General features: G+C 34.7%; 1 protein-coding gene across 10 annotated transcripts in view; it reads left to right on the forward strand.

Annotated features, from left to right (window-relative positions):
• CDC14A (cell division cycle 14A) overlaps positions 1–19,892 on the forward strand; it is a 300,191-nt gene that overhangs the window by 180,774 nt on the left and 99,525 nt on the right. For all 10 annotated transcript variants that reach the window (XM_007485031.3, XM_016429048.2, XM_016429047.2 and 7 more), the window contains 2 exons: positions 699–761; positions 4,810–4,897. In XM_007485031.3, the coding sequence (XP_007485093.1) occupies positions 699–761; positions 4,810–4,897 (151 nt within the window). The remainder of the gene's footprint in view (positions 1–698; positions 762–4,809; positions 4,898–19,892) is intronic.

The following is a 19,892-nucleotide window of genomic DNA, read 5'->3' on the forward strand; positions in this document are numbered from 1 at the left end:
ACTCTTTGTTTTCCCATGAAATGAGTTTTGACTGAGTTTGTAAAAAGTTCTGGGTCATCAAGCTACCACAATTAAAAAAAAATTCCAAATGGTTTATATGGTTTTTCCTTTTCAATTTCTTTCCATTTTGTACTTATAAAATACTGCTGAAAGTATAATCAATGAGGCAATTTCTCCCAAAGAATGGTTGTAGAAACAGTGTGAGGGTACCATCTATGCGAAATGTATTCCTTGCCTAGCATCATGCCAAAAAAAAAATCTTCCTAGAATCAATTAATCCCACCTCTGCCCCTTCACCATTTCCCCCAGGATATAAGTGCCAGAATAGATAATATATAAATTAATGAAATTTACCCTTCCTGTGACTTAGGCATGAATATGGTAGCATATGTTGGGATTTGGAGGACTAGTTATACATGAGCATAAATTACATATGAACATGAACTTTGGGTGACTTTTGTGGAATGTTTCAGAGTTTCTCAAAATAGGTCTTTTGAAATTATATAGTAAACCTCATCTCAAGCATCAGTATTGGGAAGTTAATTTCTAGATCTAAATGAAATATCTAAGACTTTTAAACACTTCTTACTAAATTAGGATCTTCCAGTGACATTGGAAATTGAGGTGAAGGAAACTAATTCTGGATGTTAATTATTAGTCGTATTGGATAAAAAATTAATTTGATTTCTGTCTTTCAGGGATTGCAGCATGGGTTTTTTGATTTTGAATCCTTTGATGTGGAAGAATACGAACATTACGAGGTCTGTAATTTGTAACATTTTGCATATAAATTTAGTTTTTTAATTATAAAACAAAGGGTATTGGTAGTGGAATCAAGGGAAAGTTTAGCAGAAGCAATCTGTAGTTCCTTTTTCTTACTCCTTTAAATAGTATTACTGCTTGTTACTATATAGTCTGATGTGATTTAGAGAGGATGGGGAGGGGCACACTTTTATTTATTGTTGAAAGTTATTTAATATGTTCAGTTTTAGACTTGGTGTTTTCTTTGAAACTTAGTTTTCTCCGAAGATTGCTCATTTCACTTGTTCAATATGATTTATTGAAATTGGTCTAAAAGGATTGCCAAATACCAGTGGGAGCATAGTTGAGATTATATATCATGTGAAGAATGAAATACTAAGAAGGTATATTGATAAAATGAATTTGTAATGAAATTATTTGGGTTCATTAAAAGCCAATACTTTCTCTTTTCTCTTCCTTCCTGTGCTTCTTTCTTCTGTTTTTTTCTATTATAATTTTTTAAACTAAAATTTAGTTTAAATTCTGATAGTCATATTATGTGAAGGAACATTAGAAGTCATCTAGTTCAGCCATTAAGTGGAATATAAGCTCTCTTAGGACAGGATTCTTTGTCTTTATACCCCTTCAGTTTCACATATTGCCTTGTACATCAAACATGCTTAAATAATACTTCTTAAATTAAATCTCTCACCTCTTCCTTTTGCTTCCTTCTTTAGAGATAAGGCCTAAAAAGGTTAAATGATTAACTTATAGTTATATAGCCATCTTGGGAATTTATCCCTTTGACACTATGACAAATGGTTAGAACTTTGGTCTACATTTATGTGTGTGTGTGTGTATATATATATATATATATATATATATATAATTTGTGTCAAAGGCTTTCTAAGATAAGTTCATGTTGCATGAAATAGTAGAACATTAGCTACTTTTAAAAGATCATAGTGGGAGAGAGACCAGAAATATTCTTTTTTCTACACCTATAAGATTTTTATATTTTTTTCTAGAAATGAACTTGTAATATTTGAGTATGTTTAAAATGTTCTTAGAATAAATTAGCACACTGAGAACCTTTGCATTTAACAATGAAAAAAAAAAAGAAAAACTCCAAAAGTATATCTGATATCAGGACTTTAGTTCTTGGCCATGCTATAGGCTATAATTCAGGTTTACTCTTTTTGAAATAAAACAATATGTAGATAGGATTTTATGTTATAAAAGGATTACATTATTTTATAGGAAAATTATGATATAATTTTAAATGGTGACTTTCCATGTAACATTCTGAACTATTGTATTCATATAATTTAAATCTAATGTTTTCCAATGACCCTGTGCTTCTCAATATGTCCTATGATCCTGTGAACTTTTTTAGATGCACACTTGTAGAAGACAAGTTATATCTGTAGTTGTAAAGTAATAGGAAGGCAGAGATATTGGTCACATTTGAATGGAGAAAGTATTATGTGTTACTCTGAGAGTACAGTTATTCTTCAGAATAGATGTTTTTAAAAAGTTGTGTGCAAAAGTTTAAGTTCAACAGGTAGGGAATTAAAAAACTTTTCTAGTAAATGCTTTTATAAAAGGAAGAATTATGTTGTAAAGTGAAAAATGGACTTAAATTTGTCATATTTGTGAATCAGAGTTTTGAATATTGAGTTTATTTAAAGTGAGACAAGGAATCATGTGACATTATTTCATTATTTAATATTGATTATGTGATTTAATTTGAGAATATTAATTTTTTCTTTGGCTTTACTCTTATTTGGGCATTTGAGAAAAGTAATTCTTTAGGGTACTTTTAAATTCCAGTCTGGCCTAGATTTCTTAAAAAAAAAAAAAGATATGGCTAGTTAGATAAGTCAGTCTTTCATTTTTACTCATGGTTAACTGTTTACATTTAGCAGAGTCAGAATGAAGATACAAGTTGAAAGCCATGTCAGAGCTGGAAGAGAATCTAGAGTTCCCATGATCATATAGTTAGAGCTGAAGTGACCTGACCAGGCAGCAAAGACTTGGTTTGAACACAGTTCGCTTTGACTACAAAGCTTAGGCTTTTGATATTACATAAGAAGATATCTAGTCCAGAACTGCTCTAAACTAACTCGCTTTGAGATATTTAATTGATAATTATGATGGCAAATATAATCCAACATAACTACTCTCTTTATTTAGACAGATCAGTTACTTTGATTTTAAGGAGTAAATATATCTTGATGAGCATTTATATTCTCTTTGTATATGGTAATATTAAATTGCTGAGTTATAGAGCCAAAATATATAGATTTAGAGCCATATTTATACAGATATATGATATACATGTACTAAATATTTAACAAATGTGCAAAAGTCATGAACAAAGAAAACAGTTGTCATCCATGATTCACTTAAGATTTGTGATTTCTTTTATAGCATCAGTATATGTATAACTTTTAATGCTAGCATCTTAAGTACATATCGAGTGTCCATGATTAAAAATTCAACTTTTAAAAAATCATTTTCCATGTTTTGTATTTGTGGGATAGAAATGGAAAATATAGTTAATGTCATTTAATGTATAAGAATTAAATTTCTAGACATCGGCCAACCACTTTCATGAATTATGATCATATTGATCAAACTCAATGTGTTAAAATCTTTACAAATGATAATCCAGCTAACACATTACACATGTACAGAAACTGCTTAGACTACTTTAAGATCAGAAACATACATAATTCTTAAATCAAAAAAATTTCTTCATATTATTTATAGTTGTGGCAAATCCTTTAATTTTAACTCATGAAGAGTGGTTGGCTCATTGGTTTAAGTCCATATTTTATTAAAGAAATGTTTCATTTATTATGAAGAGCTGCTTCTAATGAAATGTTCATATGAAGTACAAAAAGCGATTCAAGCTCATAAGATTTAATTTGGTGATAGTAATCATAACCTTACTTTTTCTAAAAATTTATTTATGTTGTTTTGGAAATGTGTTTCCAAAACACGAAGTAATAAATTGTAGACATATGGGTTCCACACATATTAGGATATCCTCAAAGACCTATCTTTAATGTGAAATGTGGCCTGTCCATTTTTGTCCACTTAGAAGTGGAGACAAAGATAATATAATTAAAATACACATATAATCCTCCAAATGCTTTTTGACATTTATTTTAAAAAAGAAATCTTTTCTCAGAGAGTGTAACCAGTAAGATGAATTAGGCTTTAGTTTTCTTCCACTATATGGCACATTGCCATTTGGGACCTTGAGTAAATCACGTAACTTTGTCTTTTCCTCAGTGTTCCCATCTCTAAAAATAAGGACTGGAACTAAGTGCTCTAAAATTTTAGTATTTCAGAATTTTTCTTTTTTGTTCTGGCACCCTCTAGTGGATTCGCTGATTAGAGAACAGAAAACTTGAGAGAAAATAGCTAGATAATTACCAGCCTAAATAATTGACTCCTGGAGAATGAAGAAATGATAGATATACATCTTCTTGTAGGTTCAGTTAAAAGCTAAAAGTTTAGGGTTTAATGGAGTAGTTCCCAACATTTTCTCTTGACTTCAAGTGAAGAAAGTAAAGCAAATTAATGGTAATAATACTTCAAGAAAAAAATAACAAACCTAGGATATAGTGGGTAGGTCTTTTATGTGTGTGTTTATGTCATACATAGTTTATCTTTATGTCATACAACTAAAATTCTGTAGAGATGCTATTTCATTCAGTGATTGCAAAGCTTTTCTTTTCTTTTTTTTTAGTTGACAGGAACTTATTTTCTTTTTTGTAGAGGAGTAGAAATTACTGGACCTTTGAGTTAAAATATTTTACATGAAATCATGTGAACTCTGTATACTTGTAGAAACTATGGTAAAGCATGCTATTAAGCAAGGTACTCTGGGTAGTATGTACATTTTCAAAGGTCATATAGTTTTAATTTCACATGAAGACAACTTTGTACAGAAGATAACTCAAAAGCAAATTTGTTACAACATCAATGACTTTCTCCATTGCTGTTTAAGTATTGTTCAATGCTTTTTTTCTTTCTCTTTTGAAATTCTTACAGCGGGTTGAAAACGGTGACTTCAATTGGATTGTTCCAGGAAAGTTTTTAGCATTTAGTGGACCACATCCCAAAAGCAAAATCGAAAATGGTATGTTTTTCTATTTTTTAAAAATGCTCGTTTCTCTTTTCGAATATTCCTAATTTTCTTTGGATACATCTTTACCTTTTTTGGATATATCTTTGCCTTTTTCTGCTACTCAGATCATACCTGTAATCTGATCCTGTCTATCATTATAAGTTTAAACACATAACATTATCTAGCAGTTCCTGTCTAAAGCATCTTAAATATTTTAATTGCATTGATACTATTAGGTGGAACTATAAACATGTTTTCAAGGGACAGATTCATAGGACTTATGATTTTTAGCTGATCATGCATCTACCCATCAACACAAAAAATTTGCTATTTTCTTGGATGTGAAAAGTTATAACTTAGTATTAAGTTCTTACATTAGGGTTTTGTTTTATAGGCCTAGCACCGAGATTAATCTTGAACTAAAATCTTATATATATTTATTAGCAGCTACCAATAAATTGTAATTTGTTTCTGTTTCCATATCTTTAATAAAATCATTTCACACTTGTCAATTCCTCATCATGGACTGTGCCAATCATTAAAAATACTAATGATAATATTGAAATAGAGCTTAAAGCTAACCAGTAGGAGTCATTAAAAGAACAAGGCATTAGAAAATCTCATGTATAAATTTGCTTATGGTTGTTTTGTTTGTATGTGCTAGACATTAATTGGTTTCTATATCAGTGGAGTCTCAAGCATTCTCAAAAAGATGCTTCAGAGAGATGATCTTTTTGGACAGATCTTACCCAACTTGCCTATGTGCTTTTTGAACAGAATTGTCTGTCTTGTTTAGAAAAAACATTTTGGGCATAACATTTTCACTTTAAAATGTTCTCGTTTAAACTTCCCAATAGGTCTTCAGATGGAATTTTGCTTCTACTTTTAAATGTTTGGTAAAAAGATATATCAGAATTCACTTAAAAGTCAACAAGTCCAATCAATAAGCTTTTATTAATTGCCTTCTGTATGCCAGACACTGTGCTAAATAAATAAACACTGGGAAATAAAATGGTTCAGGAAAAGCCTCTATTTTTCTTGGTGGTTGGTGGTTAAAAGTTCTATATGGGGTAGTTAAACATAATGGAGAAAAAACCCAACATTTTTATGACTACCAGGATTTGTGGGTTCTAATCTCAGCTTTCCCAGCCATGTGTATCTGGGGCCAGTCTCTTAATTTCACCAAGCCTCAGTTTCTTTATCTATTAAATGTGATAATGATTTCTATCCATTCCATCTCCTGGAGTTGCTATTAGGTTCAAATGTGTATGAAATTAATTTTTAAGCTTGAAAAGTATATACAAATGCAAAATATTTTCTTATTATTCAGTCTTTCCTTGTATAACTACAGAGATTATTTTTATTCATTGAAATCATAACCCACAGGTATTTTTATTGTACACTTCAGGTTGCTTGAAATGCCATATTAGGCTCTTCAAGGTACCCAAGCCTTAGAATGCAGTTTCTTATTTGGACATAATGTGTTCATAAACTAGTTGCAGAAGGAAAGTATTTTAGAGAATTTCCATATTATGAACCATAAAATATGCCCAGTCATTTTCTGTAACTGACAAAGCCATCTACTTTGATAACATATTTGTGTGTATGAGGTTTGTGTATTGATTATTAATAAGAAAATTCTTATGTGATCTTCAAATAGATAACAAAGACAAAAATTCAAGAAAGTTCTTTTAGAACTAATATGCTTTAACATATCTTGCTTATACATCAGTATCTCAAGAATTTATGAATTCATCATTGTGGGTACTCTTCTAAAATTCCATTGTGGAATTTGTTTCATCTTATGTTTTTTTAAAGTTATGTAAGGTAGTAGATATTTCCTTATAAATTAAAATAAGTTTAAATTCTTTGGGGTGAGGAAATAAAGAATTTTTAAAAACTACAACAAATTAATGATATCCCATGGAGTCACAAAACTAGATTTGGAATAATTATATACACTTTTTCCAGCTCTGGGACTGTACTCTCAATAGTTCATCACCCCAACTTTTTTATTTTTATTCATTTATTTATTTTAGTTCATGTCCCTTTAACCTTTTATTGAACATAAAATCTAATTGTATTACTTCTCATTCTCTAAACTTTGGTAGATGTATCTCATTTACACTAATTTTAAAAGATACACAAAGGTGGTAAAGAATAAAAACTAATGTGGATAAGTAGAGCATTCATTTGGGGCCTTACACCCCAAATTTCTGTTATTCTTTTTCTTAACTGAGGAACTTGGCATGCTATGGAAAAAGCATTTATGTTATTTTTGAATCTCTCTTCTTAAGGTATATTTCCTTTAAGAAATTTAATTAAAATTTTTGACATGAGTTTTGATTTTTTTAAACCTCTTTTGATCTTTGATTAATTATCTAACTATTTTAGGTTACATAGACTTTACTAGTTATTTTGCTTCATGCAGCCTTGTTGAATTATATACCAAAAATTTGGTATACTCTTACCTGACTTATGTCATATTCCTCTACTTCATATAATAATATTTAACGGATTAAGTGGTTAACAGGGATCCAATTAATATTTGATCTGCCTTGAAGACCTTAAATTTCCTGATATGAGAAACAGGAACCAGACCCATGATTTTGTTAGTGTAAAGAACTCTTTTGTGAGGAAATTTCTATAATGAGGCAATAAGAAGTTGCTTAGAGTATTGAAAGAGTAAGCCATTTGTTCAGTGTCACACAACCAGTATGTGTCCAAGGGAGGCCTCAAAGCCACATCGTTCTGGCTTTGAGGTTAGCTCTCTATCAGCTATACTCTGCTGCCTACAACTAATTGTGTCTAATTTTCAGTTAAATTATATCTTTTAAAAACAGCTTTTATTAGCATGTATTATCTTTCTGATCCATAACTTCATAGCTGGTATTTCCTTTCTTCATTCTCTGTGTGGGGTTTTCCTTAATGGACTTCCCTGACCAGCAGGGTCCCACAAGGGAAGGGGCTCACCTTTGTGATGGGACCCGAGGAGAGGTAGGAACCGAGAACCAGGGTGGAGAATGAAAGACAGGGACAAGTCAGTGGTTGGATAGGGCAGGCAACCCCTATGATTTTCCTTATGGCAGAAAATGAGGATAATGGAATACAAGGTGGTTGAGGAGATTAAGATAGAGAATGAAGGCCGAGATGGTTACAGCCTCCGGGAAGGAGAAAGTCAAGAAGAGAGAGACATAGTCATTGAGGAGCCCAGTGGAGCTCCATGGAAGGGAGAAAGGCCAAGAGGAAGTTCATGGGTTTGCCTCTGAATTTAATCCTGTCCTGCCTGGGCGGTACTCCCAAGGACGTAGTAACCACATCACAAAGTATAGACAATTAAGATTGGGTGGCAAGGTAGAGGGAACACCTTTGTGCGTGTAGATTGCAAACCGCGCTTTCCCGGGGAATTGACTCCGAGCATGCTAATGAGTTTGTCTTAGCCAAGGGCCACATGGCCAGTTCAAGGTTACATTCACAAGCCTCATTGGTATAACCTTATGCTTGGAGACACAGTAATCATACAGTCATCTATATTTCATAGATGTGAATATGCTTGGGATGCTACATATCCCCCCTTTTTTTTTTTAAATGAAAGGTGGTGTTGCCCATTCTAAACCACACACAGGTCACTGTTACTGGTTTACAAATTAATTAATAACCTTAATAATTTATTACTGATAAACAATTTGAATCCTACCAGCACTGTTTTTACTCTGATGCCTTGCAATGCTGAGAATGTGTCTCATATTTAGAATTGATGCTATATTATTTTGATACTGAGTAATTTTAATTAATTTGCTTTTTGGATAAAGTAGCAGTAATGTGCTTTACATACAATTTTTTAACTTTATGCAGGTTTTTAAATAATGACTGCTAATTATTATCCTTGTTGACCTTATGTCCTGTTTAAAAATTTAATGATTCCTACATCTTTAAAATTGGAATATATTTGAAAGTTTTCTAAAGCATATGCCAATTGATGTTGGTCAATTAAAAATTTGCACTGATTTTTAATTTTGCTTTTGATAATATTCAATACTTGCCATAAAAACTTGTAACCTGAGGTGTAGATGCATTGCCTTCTATATGGCAGGATCAATTCATTAAACTACTGAATTAAGTTTCCTTTCCAGATCCAAATAATTTTGGTAGTGAGTCACATGGTTGCAAGAGTCCATGAGGATTTACCTCTGAAAACCTTGATAAATTTGTGTTTATACCTTGTTTTTTTAGCCTACAGTTATACAATAATTCATTTTAAAATATTGTTACAGATAAAATATCTCCTGTAGCATATGACAAAAGTCTTTCTCTGACTTTTTAACTTTAAAACTTTGCCTTATAAGAAATACAATTGGACCTTCTTATGTAATTTTGCCATGTCCAATCCAAATTAAGACAATTTAATTTTTTAAATTTTGCTTCATAATAATACCATCTTTTAGCAAAGATCTGTTTGAAAGACATAACAGGTTTATACCTTTACATTTAAATAATAGTTCTGCCTTCGCTGGTGCTGCTTCAAAAGGCCTGTTCCTTTTAGAAATGCTAAACTGGTGGAGAGGTTTGCTGATAAGAAAGTCTTTTTGCTCGTTTGTCCTCTTGAGAGCAAAATGTCTGTTTGCTTCCTAGTTAGGGCAAACATGTGCTCTGCTTTTTTTTTATTTACTGGTCTTCCTTTAGGTGCTTAAGGAATAGTTTTCATGCTTTGATATGATCTTATGGTCCTTATGTGAGGGATCGTCTCCTCACAGCACTAAGCAATGTTTAAGTAAAGAAATGTCTTGCCATGAACTTATATTTAATTGATAAGAATGGTTTGGTTCTAGGACTTGTCTGTTTTGGTCTTATCCAGCCCTGTATGCTTTAGCTAGAAGCTTAATACTCTGCTTTGAATTTCTATAGGAGTCAGGATTTCGATGGCCAGAGGCTGAATTAAACTTCCGTCTGTACTATTGGAATCATTTCTAAGTTTTGTAGAAGAAACATTTCTACCTGCTTATTTCTATAAATTTTAAATGGTCATAATACTACATTAAGCATGGGTGGAGGCAGAGGTTGACATAGAATATTTCTGTCTGTTTCTGCAGCAACAGACAGGGGAGAGATAGCAAGGATAGATCAGTCAGTTGAAGAAAGTGAGTTAAGTATATTGTTAGTATCTTTAGTGAAAGGAAGAGCAAAAGACTGAAAGATAAGTCAATCCTCCTTGTTTAATGTAGCATTGTAATTAGAATCCATGTGCTCTTAGCAGCAGGTAATATTTGTCTTAATTTCCAATTATCTGGTGTAAAATTTGTTGCTAAAGAGTTTTAGTCAGCTCTGTAATGCTGAGAGCTTCCCATATTTTTGCATGCTATGGCACAATCTAGAAATCCTGCTTCTCCTTTGCAGGGGGCTATCTGTAGCCTCCTTATTGCCCTTTTGGCTTGCAGAGTTCTGCGGGGGAGGGGGCGGGCTGCACAAGACAAGAAGCCTTAAAGGATGAATGTGGCTGGAGAAGGCTGAAAGCTTCCGAGGAAGAGACTTCCTCTTGCATTTGGAAGGATCCTTCTACCTTATGATCGGGATGCTGAAATGGCTTTGCATTTAACGCCCTTTGCCCAATTTCCCACGTTTTAAAAGGTAGAGGAGGGAGCAGTGAGCCAAACGCATCGAAGGTCATGGCTTCTGCGCTTTTTAGAATGGAATCCTCCATAGTGAAAAGATTAGGAGAAAGTGTTAGACTTGCCCATGGCGCTCTCTCTGCCATCTGCCCTAAGAGATAGGTTCGAGCAGAGGCTTTTTCCTCCACAGGTGGAGGGACCTTCGGCATTCTGAGAATTAGGGTTAGACTGAGGCTTGGCTTTCCAGCACCTGTGATGCCTAAAGTCTGCACAGGTTGTGCCATCAAGGCCATCCTTGTAGTTTCCCAAGTATTCCAACTGACTTGCGATATTTTGTCTTTCTTTCTGATCTCATAGCTGCACTTTGGGAACTCCCCTTGCTGGGAATTCAGGCTTTGCTTCAGTGCCTATTTATTTATTTTTTTTTTTTTCAGTGCCTATTTAAGCAATGCTTCAGAGATCTCAATACCTTTCTGTTCAATCAGAGACATTAACCGTCTAAGGTGACTAGTATATGATGAGGCTTATAGACCCGGTTCTAAATAATTTCTTAAAATAAGAAATTGAAATAAAAGACGTTTCTCACCTTCAGAGGCCACCTGCAAGGTCACGCCTTTGTGATTCCGTACCTCAGTGATCGCTCCTCAGGTTGCACGTGCTTGAATGCCTGTGACAAAGGAATTTCGCTCCCAAATCCGGGGTGCCAAGTGTGGGGTTTTCCTTAATGGACTTCCCTGACCAGCAGGGTCCCACAAGGGAAGGGGCTCACCTTTGTGATGGGACCCGAGGAGAGGTAGGAACCGAGAACCAGGGTGGAAATGAAAGACACCGACAAATCAGTGATTGGATAGGGCAGGCAACCCCTATGATTTTCCTTATGGCAGAAAATGAGGATAATGGAATACAAGGTGGTTGAGGAGATTAAGATAGAGAATGCAGGCCAAGATGGTTACAGCCTCGGGGAAGGAGAAAGTCAAGAAGAGAGAGACATAGTCATTGAGGAGCCCAGTGGAGCTCCATGGAAGGGAGAAAGGCCAAGAGGAAGTTCATGGGATTGCCTCTGAATTTATTCATGTCCTGCTTGGGTGGTACTCCCAAGGACGTAGTAACCACATCACAAAGTATAGACAATTAAGATTGGGTGGCAAGGTAGAGGGAACACCTTTGTGCGTGTAGATTGCAAACCGGGCTTTCCCGGGGAATTGACTCTGAGCATGCTAATGAGTTTGTCTTAGCCAAGGGCCACATGGCCAGTTCAAGGTTACATTCACAAGCCTCACTGGTATAACCTTATGCTTGGAGACATAGTAATCATACAGTCATCTATATTTCATAGATGTGAATATGCTTGGGATGCTACACTCTATAGTAAGAAAAGAATATTTTTGCCTTTAAAACAATCTTTTCTCTTAAAATTTGTATTTATAATTGCTATCCATGCTATTAGTAGCAGAGTAGTGTCACCTTGTCTAGTATATCAACACCATAAAGAGTAGACTTCTGTAGATAAGTATGATAGATATATAACATCATTGTCTGCACATTACTACTTCTTAAAAAATATCCTTTCTTTCTTTGGACCATTATCTTTTATGAGATTGATAGAATCTTCTTTTTCACAGTTGTCCTCCCTCTGTCACTGTTTTTACACTTTCACTTCTCATCCAAAGGGATAAGAATAGTAACAAGAAGGTGGCTAGGTTGCACAGTGGATAGGGCATCAGATAATGAAGTTGAGAGGACCTAGGTTCTACTCTTGCCTCATACATTTCCTACCTGTGTGACCCTAGGCAAGTCATTTCATCTAATTTGTCTAGCCTTTACTACTCTTCTGCATTGGAACCAATACTTAGTACCAATTCGAAGACAATGGTAAAGGGTAAAAAAAGGCATAAGGTAAAGGTTAAAAAAAATAATGTAACAAGGAAATGAAAATTGTGACAGAAATAATAATACATATAGGAAAAAAGCACAAAATTAAAATAATTTTTAATTAGGAAAAATTTTGTATTGTGCATGTGTCTTAATTTATCCTCATTCCTTATGAATATAACCTTAAAAATTCTATTCCTGCTTTCTTTCTACACTTAGTATATTTAGCTATTAAATAATTTACATAAATCTATAATAATAGTTACTTGACCTAATCTGAGTAAATTGGCTAGCAAGTTTAATCTCTGGTTGTTTATTATTAGCTAAAGGAATAGACTTTATTCTCTGGTCCCTAAATTTTCAGATGAGTCCTCAAAATTTTACACATAGACAAGCTTTGTAAGTGTTTGATAGTTAAACAATTGTAGAGAATTAAATCAACATAGCTATAATTAAGTTTATAAGAAAGGAAGCCTTAAGATTCTGTAAATTGAATAATGTATTTTTAGTGTCTTAAAGTATTTTGGGGAGTCAGAAGAGGAGCTAATCACTTCTCAAATTTATTCCTCTCCTTCTGAGAGGCACTATGTTATAGCAAATGGATCTTTGGTTTCAGAGTTTGGAAGACCTGGCTTTGACATCATATTGACTGTGTATTCCTAGGTAAGCCACTGAAACTTTCAATATACCAAATGACTCTAAGATTGTAGGTTGCAGAGCACCTGTTGATATGCTTTGATAGAGGAAGTTGCTTACAGATAGCTGTCCACACTGAGATGAAGGTCTGGCCATAGTTAGTTTTTCCATTCCCTTTTGGATGCTGTCATTGACTTCTGACACTTCACAGAACCTATATGGGAGAGAGAGGCAGAGAGATTACTGAAACTGGAGTCTGGAAAGCTGGTTTTCAATCTTGTCTTGGGGAATGACTAGGTGTGTGCTTATGGGCAAATGTTTGCCTTTCTCAGTTCCTCCTCAGGTTGGCATCCTCTATAAAATGCTCATAATTATAAATTGGGAGCTCCTCCTACATCGACAGTAGAGTGCTGGTTTAACAGAATAGGCTTGATTGGTTAATTTACTCTATGTACCTTGTATGAGTGTTATGAGGAAAATAGTTTATAAACTTTGAAATGTTATATAAATATGACTATTCTAGTTGAGTGTCTGAGGGTCAGAAAGAGGAGTTACTTAGTGGGAAAAGTTGATAAATGTCTCAGGAATTGAAAAAAGGGATCCTTTGATTCTTCTTCAGGTTGCACTCTAGACTTTCTCTACCATTCTAAAGCCTCACCATGCCCCAGGTCTTTATCCTGAAGTCTCACTCCAACCCTGTTATTCACATATTGGAAGGTCTCTGTAACTGTCTCTCTTCCTTTCTCTTGTTTCTGTCTTTGTTTCATTGAGTGGCAACTCCCAGAGCCTCTGATCCTCCATGTAAAGTGATTTCCCCCACCAGCCTTGTCTCATATCTCTGCATACTGTATTTTGGACTTTCTTTATCATGTCCTCCAGTGCATTTGTCTTTCCTTACCTCTCTTTTTCAGCTTCCCATTATGTGTCTCTATTACAAGGTAAGCTCCTTGAGGGCAATTATTCTATTTCTTTTTGCATTCCTAGTATTTAGCACAGCACTTTTTTTTTTCTTGAATCAATAACAAAGTAGGTTGGTATCTACTTTTTGGAGAAGTGTAGTATTGGGACTCTATTGGGTATCACTGTGGATATACAAAGAAGTTTTGTAAAACAGAGGTGGCAAAAAGAGGATAATTTGTCAATGAAGTACACATTTTCCTTCCTTTATGTTTTCTTCCAAATGGGATTTTTATAAAATGAGATCCTATTATTCTTTAAAACTTAAATTTTTGCTACCATACACATTGATATATCTTTCATACTTATGAAATATTTATGTGTGCTATTATATATATGCATCATTAGGAGTTATATACTGGAGGAGGATTAATCTATGTTCTATAGTGAAGGCGTCAAACTGAAATAGATATCAGGGCCACTAATTTACACTTAAAGTTTCTCATTCTACTTCTTTTTGGATCCCTGCTGGCTGCATATTGACTTAGTTTTAAAATGTAATGTCTTCTATATTTTATTGTGCTTTTACTTATTTTATTAAATATTTCCCAGTTACATTTTAATCTGGTTTAGGCTGCTTTTTGCATTGGGGGGGGGGTGGAGCTTTGTTTGACCTTTCTTGTATAGAAAAGCAGCATGAACAAACTTGAGTCCCTTCTCATTTTCTGTCAAATTCATCAAACAATAACTCAACTTCTCCCAGCTTCTGGGGAAATCTTCCTCCTTATAGTAATTCTGCATTGGGGGAGGCACCAAGATTAATATTTCATTTGGAATCTTGTCTTCACCCCTGTGGTACCAATCTGATTTGATGTATTGGAACTACTTTGTTACTTTTTTTTTCTTTTTAAGAAGAGAGAAGGGAGTGCCAAGAAAATAGAATTTCTCTTTTCCCTTAGGCACTAGCCACTCCTCTAATTTTGGGAAAATATACTTCTGAGAAAACCCAGGAATTTTAAATACTAACTTAAGCATGCTTTCTCTTCCTACTGTCTTATCGCTTGTGTGAATTATTGCAGTAGGCTTGTGGTTGGTCCCCTTGCCTTAAGACTTTCCATTCCAGGCCATCTTCTCCTCAGCTGCCAAAGTGAATTTCCTAAAGCTTAGATCTGACCATGACAGACCCCTCTGTCAAGTTTAGTGGCTCACTATCATACCCAGGATCCAAAAGGAAGACCTGTTTTTTTTTTTTTTAAAGCTCTTCATAGCTTGACCTCAGCTGACCTCCTGTCATCTCTACCATGTGTACTTTGGGCCAATTAGACTGGCCTAATTGCCATATGTTTCTCACATTCAATACTCCATTTCCTCTCTTTGTGTCTTTCATTTGACTATAACCCATTCTTAGAATGCTCTTGTAATAGCCCTCTGCCTCTGAGTTACTCCAGCTTCCTTCAGGACTCAGCTCAAACCTCACCTTCTGCAGGACTCTTTTCCCATTTTCCTCCACTTGCCAGTATCTCCTCTCAGATGGTCTTATGTTTACACTGTATATGTTGTGTATGTTCCTAGTATTTATATGTTTCCCACATTTGAATGTAAGCGCTTTGAGGACAATGACTTTCTTGGGTGTTTGTCTATGGTATTCCTAACTCTCTGCACAATTCTGCAAGTATAGAAAGTACTTTAACAAATGCTTGTTGATTAATGAACTGCTTTACTTCTTGACTATCATGGAACACTTGTAGATTCTGATTGATTCTTTTTACCCAGGGAAGAAAGGGGATCAATTCCAGATCCTCTTCCCATTTTTCTTTGTCTGAATAATAGAACAGTGCTGTCTTTGTTTCCTCAAAACCAAAACCAACAAACAAAAAACCAGAAAAGGAGCCAAATCGACTATTCTCCCATTTAGAAGGAGTCTTGTTTCTTTTTATAGATGGTAGGTTAAGGAAAAATGACTCTGTGGGTAAAGTCATGGGCCAGAGCCTGACTGAATCCTTTTTCCAGGGGCAGGATAACTCTTACCTAAGGCCAGTTAGTTAGTTACACAACTGAATGGAATTAGGGAGTGGGAAAGGGAAAAGGGAAGAATTTAGTTTCAAACTTATATCATTTATTTTTAATGAAATTTTATAGGCTTTAAAATTTTTTTAATTCTTTTTCCAATTACATGTAAAAACAAATTTCCATATAAGTTTTTTTTTTTAAGACCCTTACCTTCTGTCTTAGAGACAATATTGGCTCCAAGGCAGAAGAGTGGTAAGGGCTAGGCAATGGGGAGGGGGGTCAAGTGACTTGCCCAGGGTCACACAGCTCAGAAGTGTTTAAGGTCACATTTGAACCTAGGACCTCCCATCTCTAGGCCTGGCTCTCAATCCACTGAGCTACCCAGCTGCCCCCCTCCATATAAGTTTTCCAAAGTTATATGATCCAAATTGTCTCCCTTTTTCCTTCCCTCCCTGATGCCAGAGCTGGCAATCAATTCATTGACAGACTTTTAAATTGAAAAACAGAATGAAGTGGTGGTAAATTATTATAATGTTAGATTAATGTAAGCACATAAATTCCCACCCCCTACCCCCATCCCTTCATGTTTGGGCAGTACAAACAATAGGGCTTGAATTAATGGACTGTTTGTGGGGACAAGTAATAATGCTCCATTGTTTGGAGTCTTTTAGTTTTCAACAAATCCCCTTCTTTATCTTCAAATCAGACCTTCAAAGCCAAAGTCCTTAACCTTCCTCATGTGTCAACCTCAGGCACTTGGGCAGGTAGCCTGCTGGAGGTGATGGAACCTACTCTGCCCTGCCTCAGTCTGGGAGGCTTATCCACTAGCAGCAGTAGACAGCTGGGTATGTGCTCAGGCACATCTAGCTCCTGGATGAGTCCCCAACCAGGCACTCATCAGCTGCATACTTACTTAGCCCTTGGCTAAAGTATGAGATCATGCCTGAGTGCCATCTCCTGGCAACATGAGATAAGTGTAGGTTGGCATTATGAGCCATCCAAAAAGGCATTGCAGTGTTCCTGCTAGGTGGGAAAGGTCAATCTTATATTGATTCTTGAAAAAAACGTCCTGTGCCCAAACCCAAGAGAAACACACGTGAGCACACAGCATTCTGGTTATGGAAATAATATTGCCAGTTTAGGTCAGGGCAGTTCTAGCTAGACTGTAAAAGTACTTGAGTGCTTTCAAACCTATATTGTTTTTATTTATTCTTAGTGAAATTTGATTTGAGATTTGATAGGCTTAAAATTAATTTTTTTACCAATTACATGTAATAACAAATTTCCATTTAAGTTTTCCGAAGTTGTAGTCTCCCATTATATCCAATGCTTTTGCCACTATGCTTTTCCAAAACTCTTACATCTGAAGTCTTCTTAACCTGCCTGAAAACTCTGAAATGACATGTTTTTACAGAGAATCTGAGTTGGCAGAAGCCTGAAAGATCACCTAGTCCAACCTGTTCCTCCAAGATGATATCTTGATATGTAGATTTAGGATTGAAAAGGTTCTTTGGGATCATCTAGTCTAATTCTCAGTTTTTACACAAGAGCAAACTGAGTCGTAGAAAACAGAAGTGATTCAAAGGTCACAAATATAATACCAGGTTTTGCATCCAGACCCATTGATTCCAAATCTAATGTTCTTTTTTACTGTCTCATGCTGCCTTTTCTTCAATAGAAGCTAGGGAGGTAGGGGGCTAAAGGCAGGCAAGTCCATGATTTGTGGTTTATTTTGTTTTTAAGCAAAGCTAGCATTATCATAAAGGATCTTCATTTTCTAGGTTGTTCATAATTAAAGTATCACTCAATTGAGAATACTTGAAAAGACATAAATTGAGAAATGTCTATGGTGTAGTGACTTTGGATCTAGGAAGGCCCATGTTCAGATTCTGTTTCTAACATGTACTGGCCCTGTGACCCTAAACAAATCACTGCTCAGCACTACAGACAGCTTCCTATGATGATAGATTGATTTCAGAAAGGTGCCTGTCTTCATTAGGGAATGGAATTTCCTCTTTGGGAGTTCCGCAGATTTGAAATCATAGTTCCAATCCTCTTCCCATTTCCACCTTCCCCCCCAAAGGAATTGACTTATCTTTGTACTTGTATTTAGCAGTATTCCTATTTAATTAAACAGAAACAAACAAAAAAGCAAAGCAAAACCTTATTTTACACTTTTGTAATGTCAAACAATAAATTCAAAAATATAGAGAATTTTAAGATTCCACTGAGTTTATTGTTTCTTGATAGTAAAAATTCATTTGATTCATTAAAACAAAATGAAAACTTAAGGGCTTTTCTCAAACAAGTCATTGCTTATGTATATGTGACAATCATATAGGATTCCTTGAAGATTTAAATTTTAACTTAGTATTAATACTGGGTAGGTAGGTGGCACAGTGGATAAAGCACTCAACTTGGAATCAGAAATACTCATCTTCATGAGTTCAAATATGATCTTAGACATTTACTGGCATATGACCATGGGCAAGTCATTTAACCACATTTGCCTCAGTTTCCTTATCTGTAAAATGAGCTAAAGAAGGAAATGGCAAGCCACTCCAGTGTCTTTGCCAAGAAAACTTCAAATGGGGTCATGAAAAGTCAGACATGATTAAAAAACAACTGAACAATAACATTATCTGGCAAGATCTAAAGCAAAGAAATAATTGTTTACCATTGCCTTTTTATTTCTTATTTTACCAATTACATGTAATAACAAATTTCCACATAAGTTTTCCTGTTTCATGATTGAACTTATCTCCCTCCCTCCCTTCTCTTCTCCCTCTCAGTGCTCCCTCCTACCAAACCAGGTGATTTGATCTGAGTTACACATGTATTATTAGGCAAAATATATTTCTATATTGTTCATTTTGTGAGTAATCTTATAAAACCCAAATCCTCAAACATAAACCCAAGTAAACAAGTGAAAAATCATATGCTTTCATCTTCATTCTGACTCTGATGCTTCTTTCTCTGGATGTAGATAGTATTCCTCGTCATAAAGTTCCCAAGAATTGTTCTGGATCATAGTATTGCTGATGGTGGCTATGTTTGTCACAGTTGTTCATTCCAAAATGTTGCTGTTACTGTGTACAATATTTCCCTGGATCTACTTAATTTACTCTGCATAACTTCATGAGGGTCTTTCCAGCTATTTCTGAGATCATTCTGTTCCATCATTCCTTACAACCTAATAGTATTCCATAACCATGATATGCTACAATTTTTGCAGCCATTCCCTAATTGATATTCATTTGGTTTTTCCTATGTACACAGACAAAATTCATTATATTGATTATGACTAACATATAGGAGACTCTACAATGTTTAGGCCTGGATGCAATCAGCATGATTGTCACCCTCAAAGAGGAGTATTCTTGAAGTTCCTCACCTTCTAGAAATACTCTATTCTTGACATTGATCTCCTCTATGGCAGTGATGAATATCTTTGGCAAGCACACTTTCTTCTGTTTTATGGCTTGTCTGATGTTAATGATGTAATACTTGTTGAATATGTTATCTGTTATATTCTTTAATTTTGATATATATACATAGATAGATAGATAGATATGAGAATTTTTTTCAGAGATGATCCATTGAAGATAATCTAATCAAATGCATTTTTATAGTCAGCAAACAGTAAGCAAAGGGGGGGGGAATCTTGTGTTTTTTATGTCTTTCATTCAATAATAATATGATAAAAAATGTGATCTTGGAATATTACTTGTGAAAGGCCACAATTTCCCTTCCAATACCTTCATAAAGGATGTCCTTGTTATTTGCATAGATAATTCTAACAAAATTTTACAGATATGGGAAAGTGGATATATGGATTGATAATTGTTCTATTGTTGATATGATGTTCTATTGTTTGCTTTTTTGGGATAATAACAAGGTCTGAGATGTTTGCCTTCGTTTCCCTAAAGAAATGTGTCTCCTCCAATCCAGACTTCTTTATACTTGATTCCATCTATTGATTTTTC

The sequence above is a fragment of the Monodelphis domestica genome, chromosome 2 (assembly GCF_027887165.1).
Source record: "Monodelphis domestica isolate mMonDom1 chromosome 2, mMonDom1.pri, whole genome shotgun sequence".
NCBI classification, from domain to species: domain Eukaryota; kingdom Metazoa; phylum Chordata; class Mammalia; order Didelphimorphia; family Didelphidae; genus Monodelphis; species Monodelphis domestica.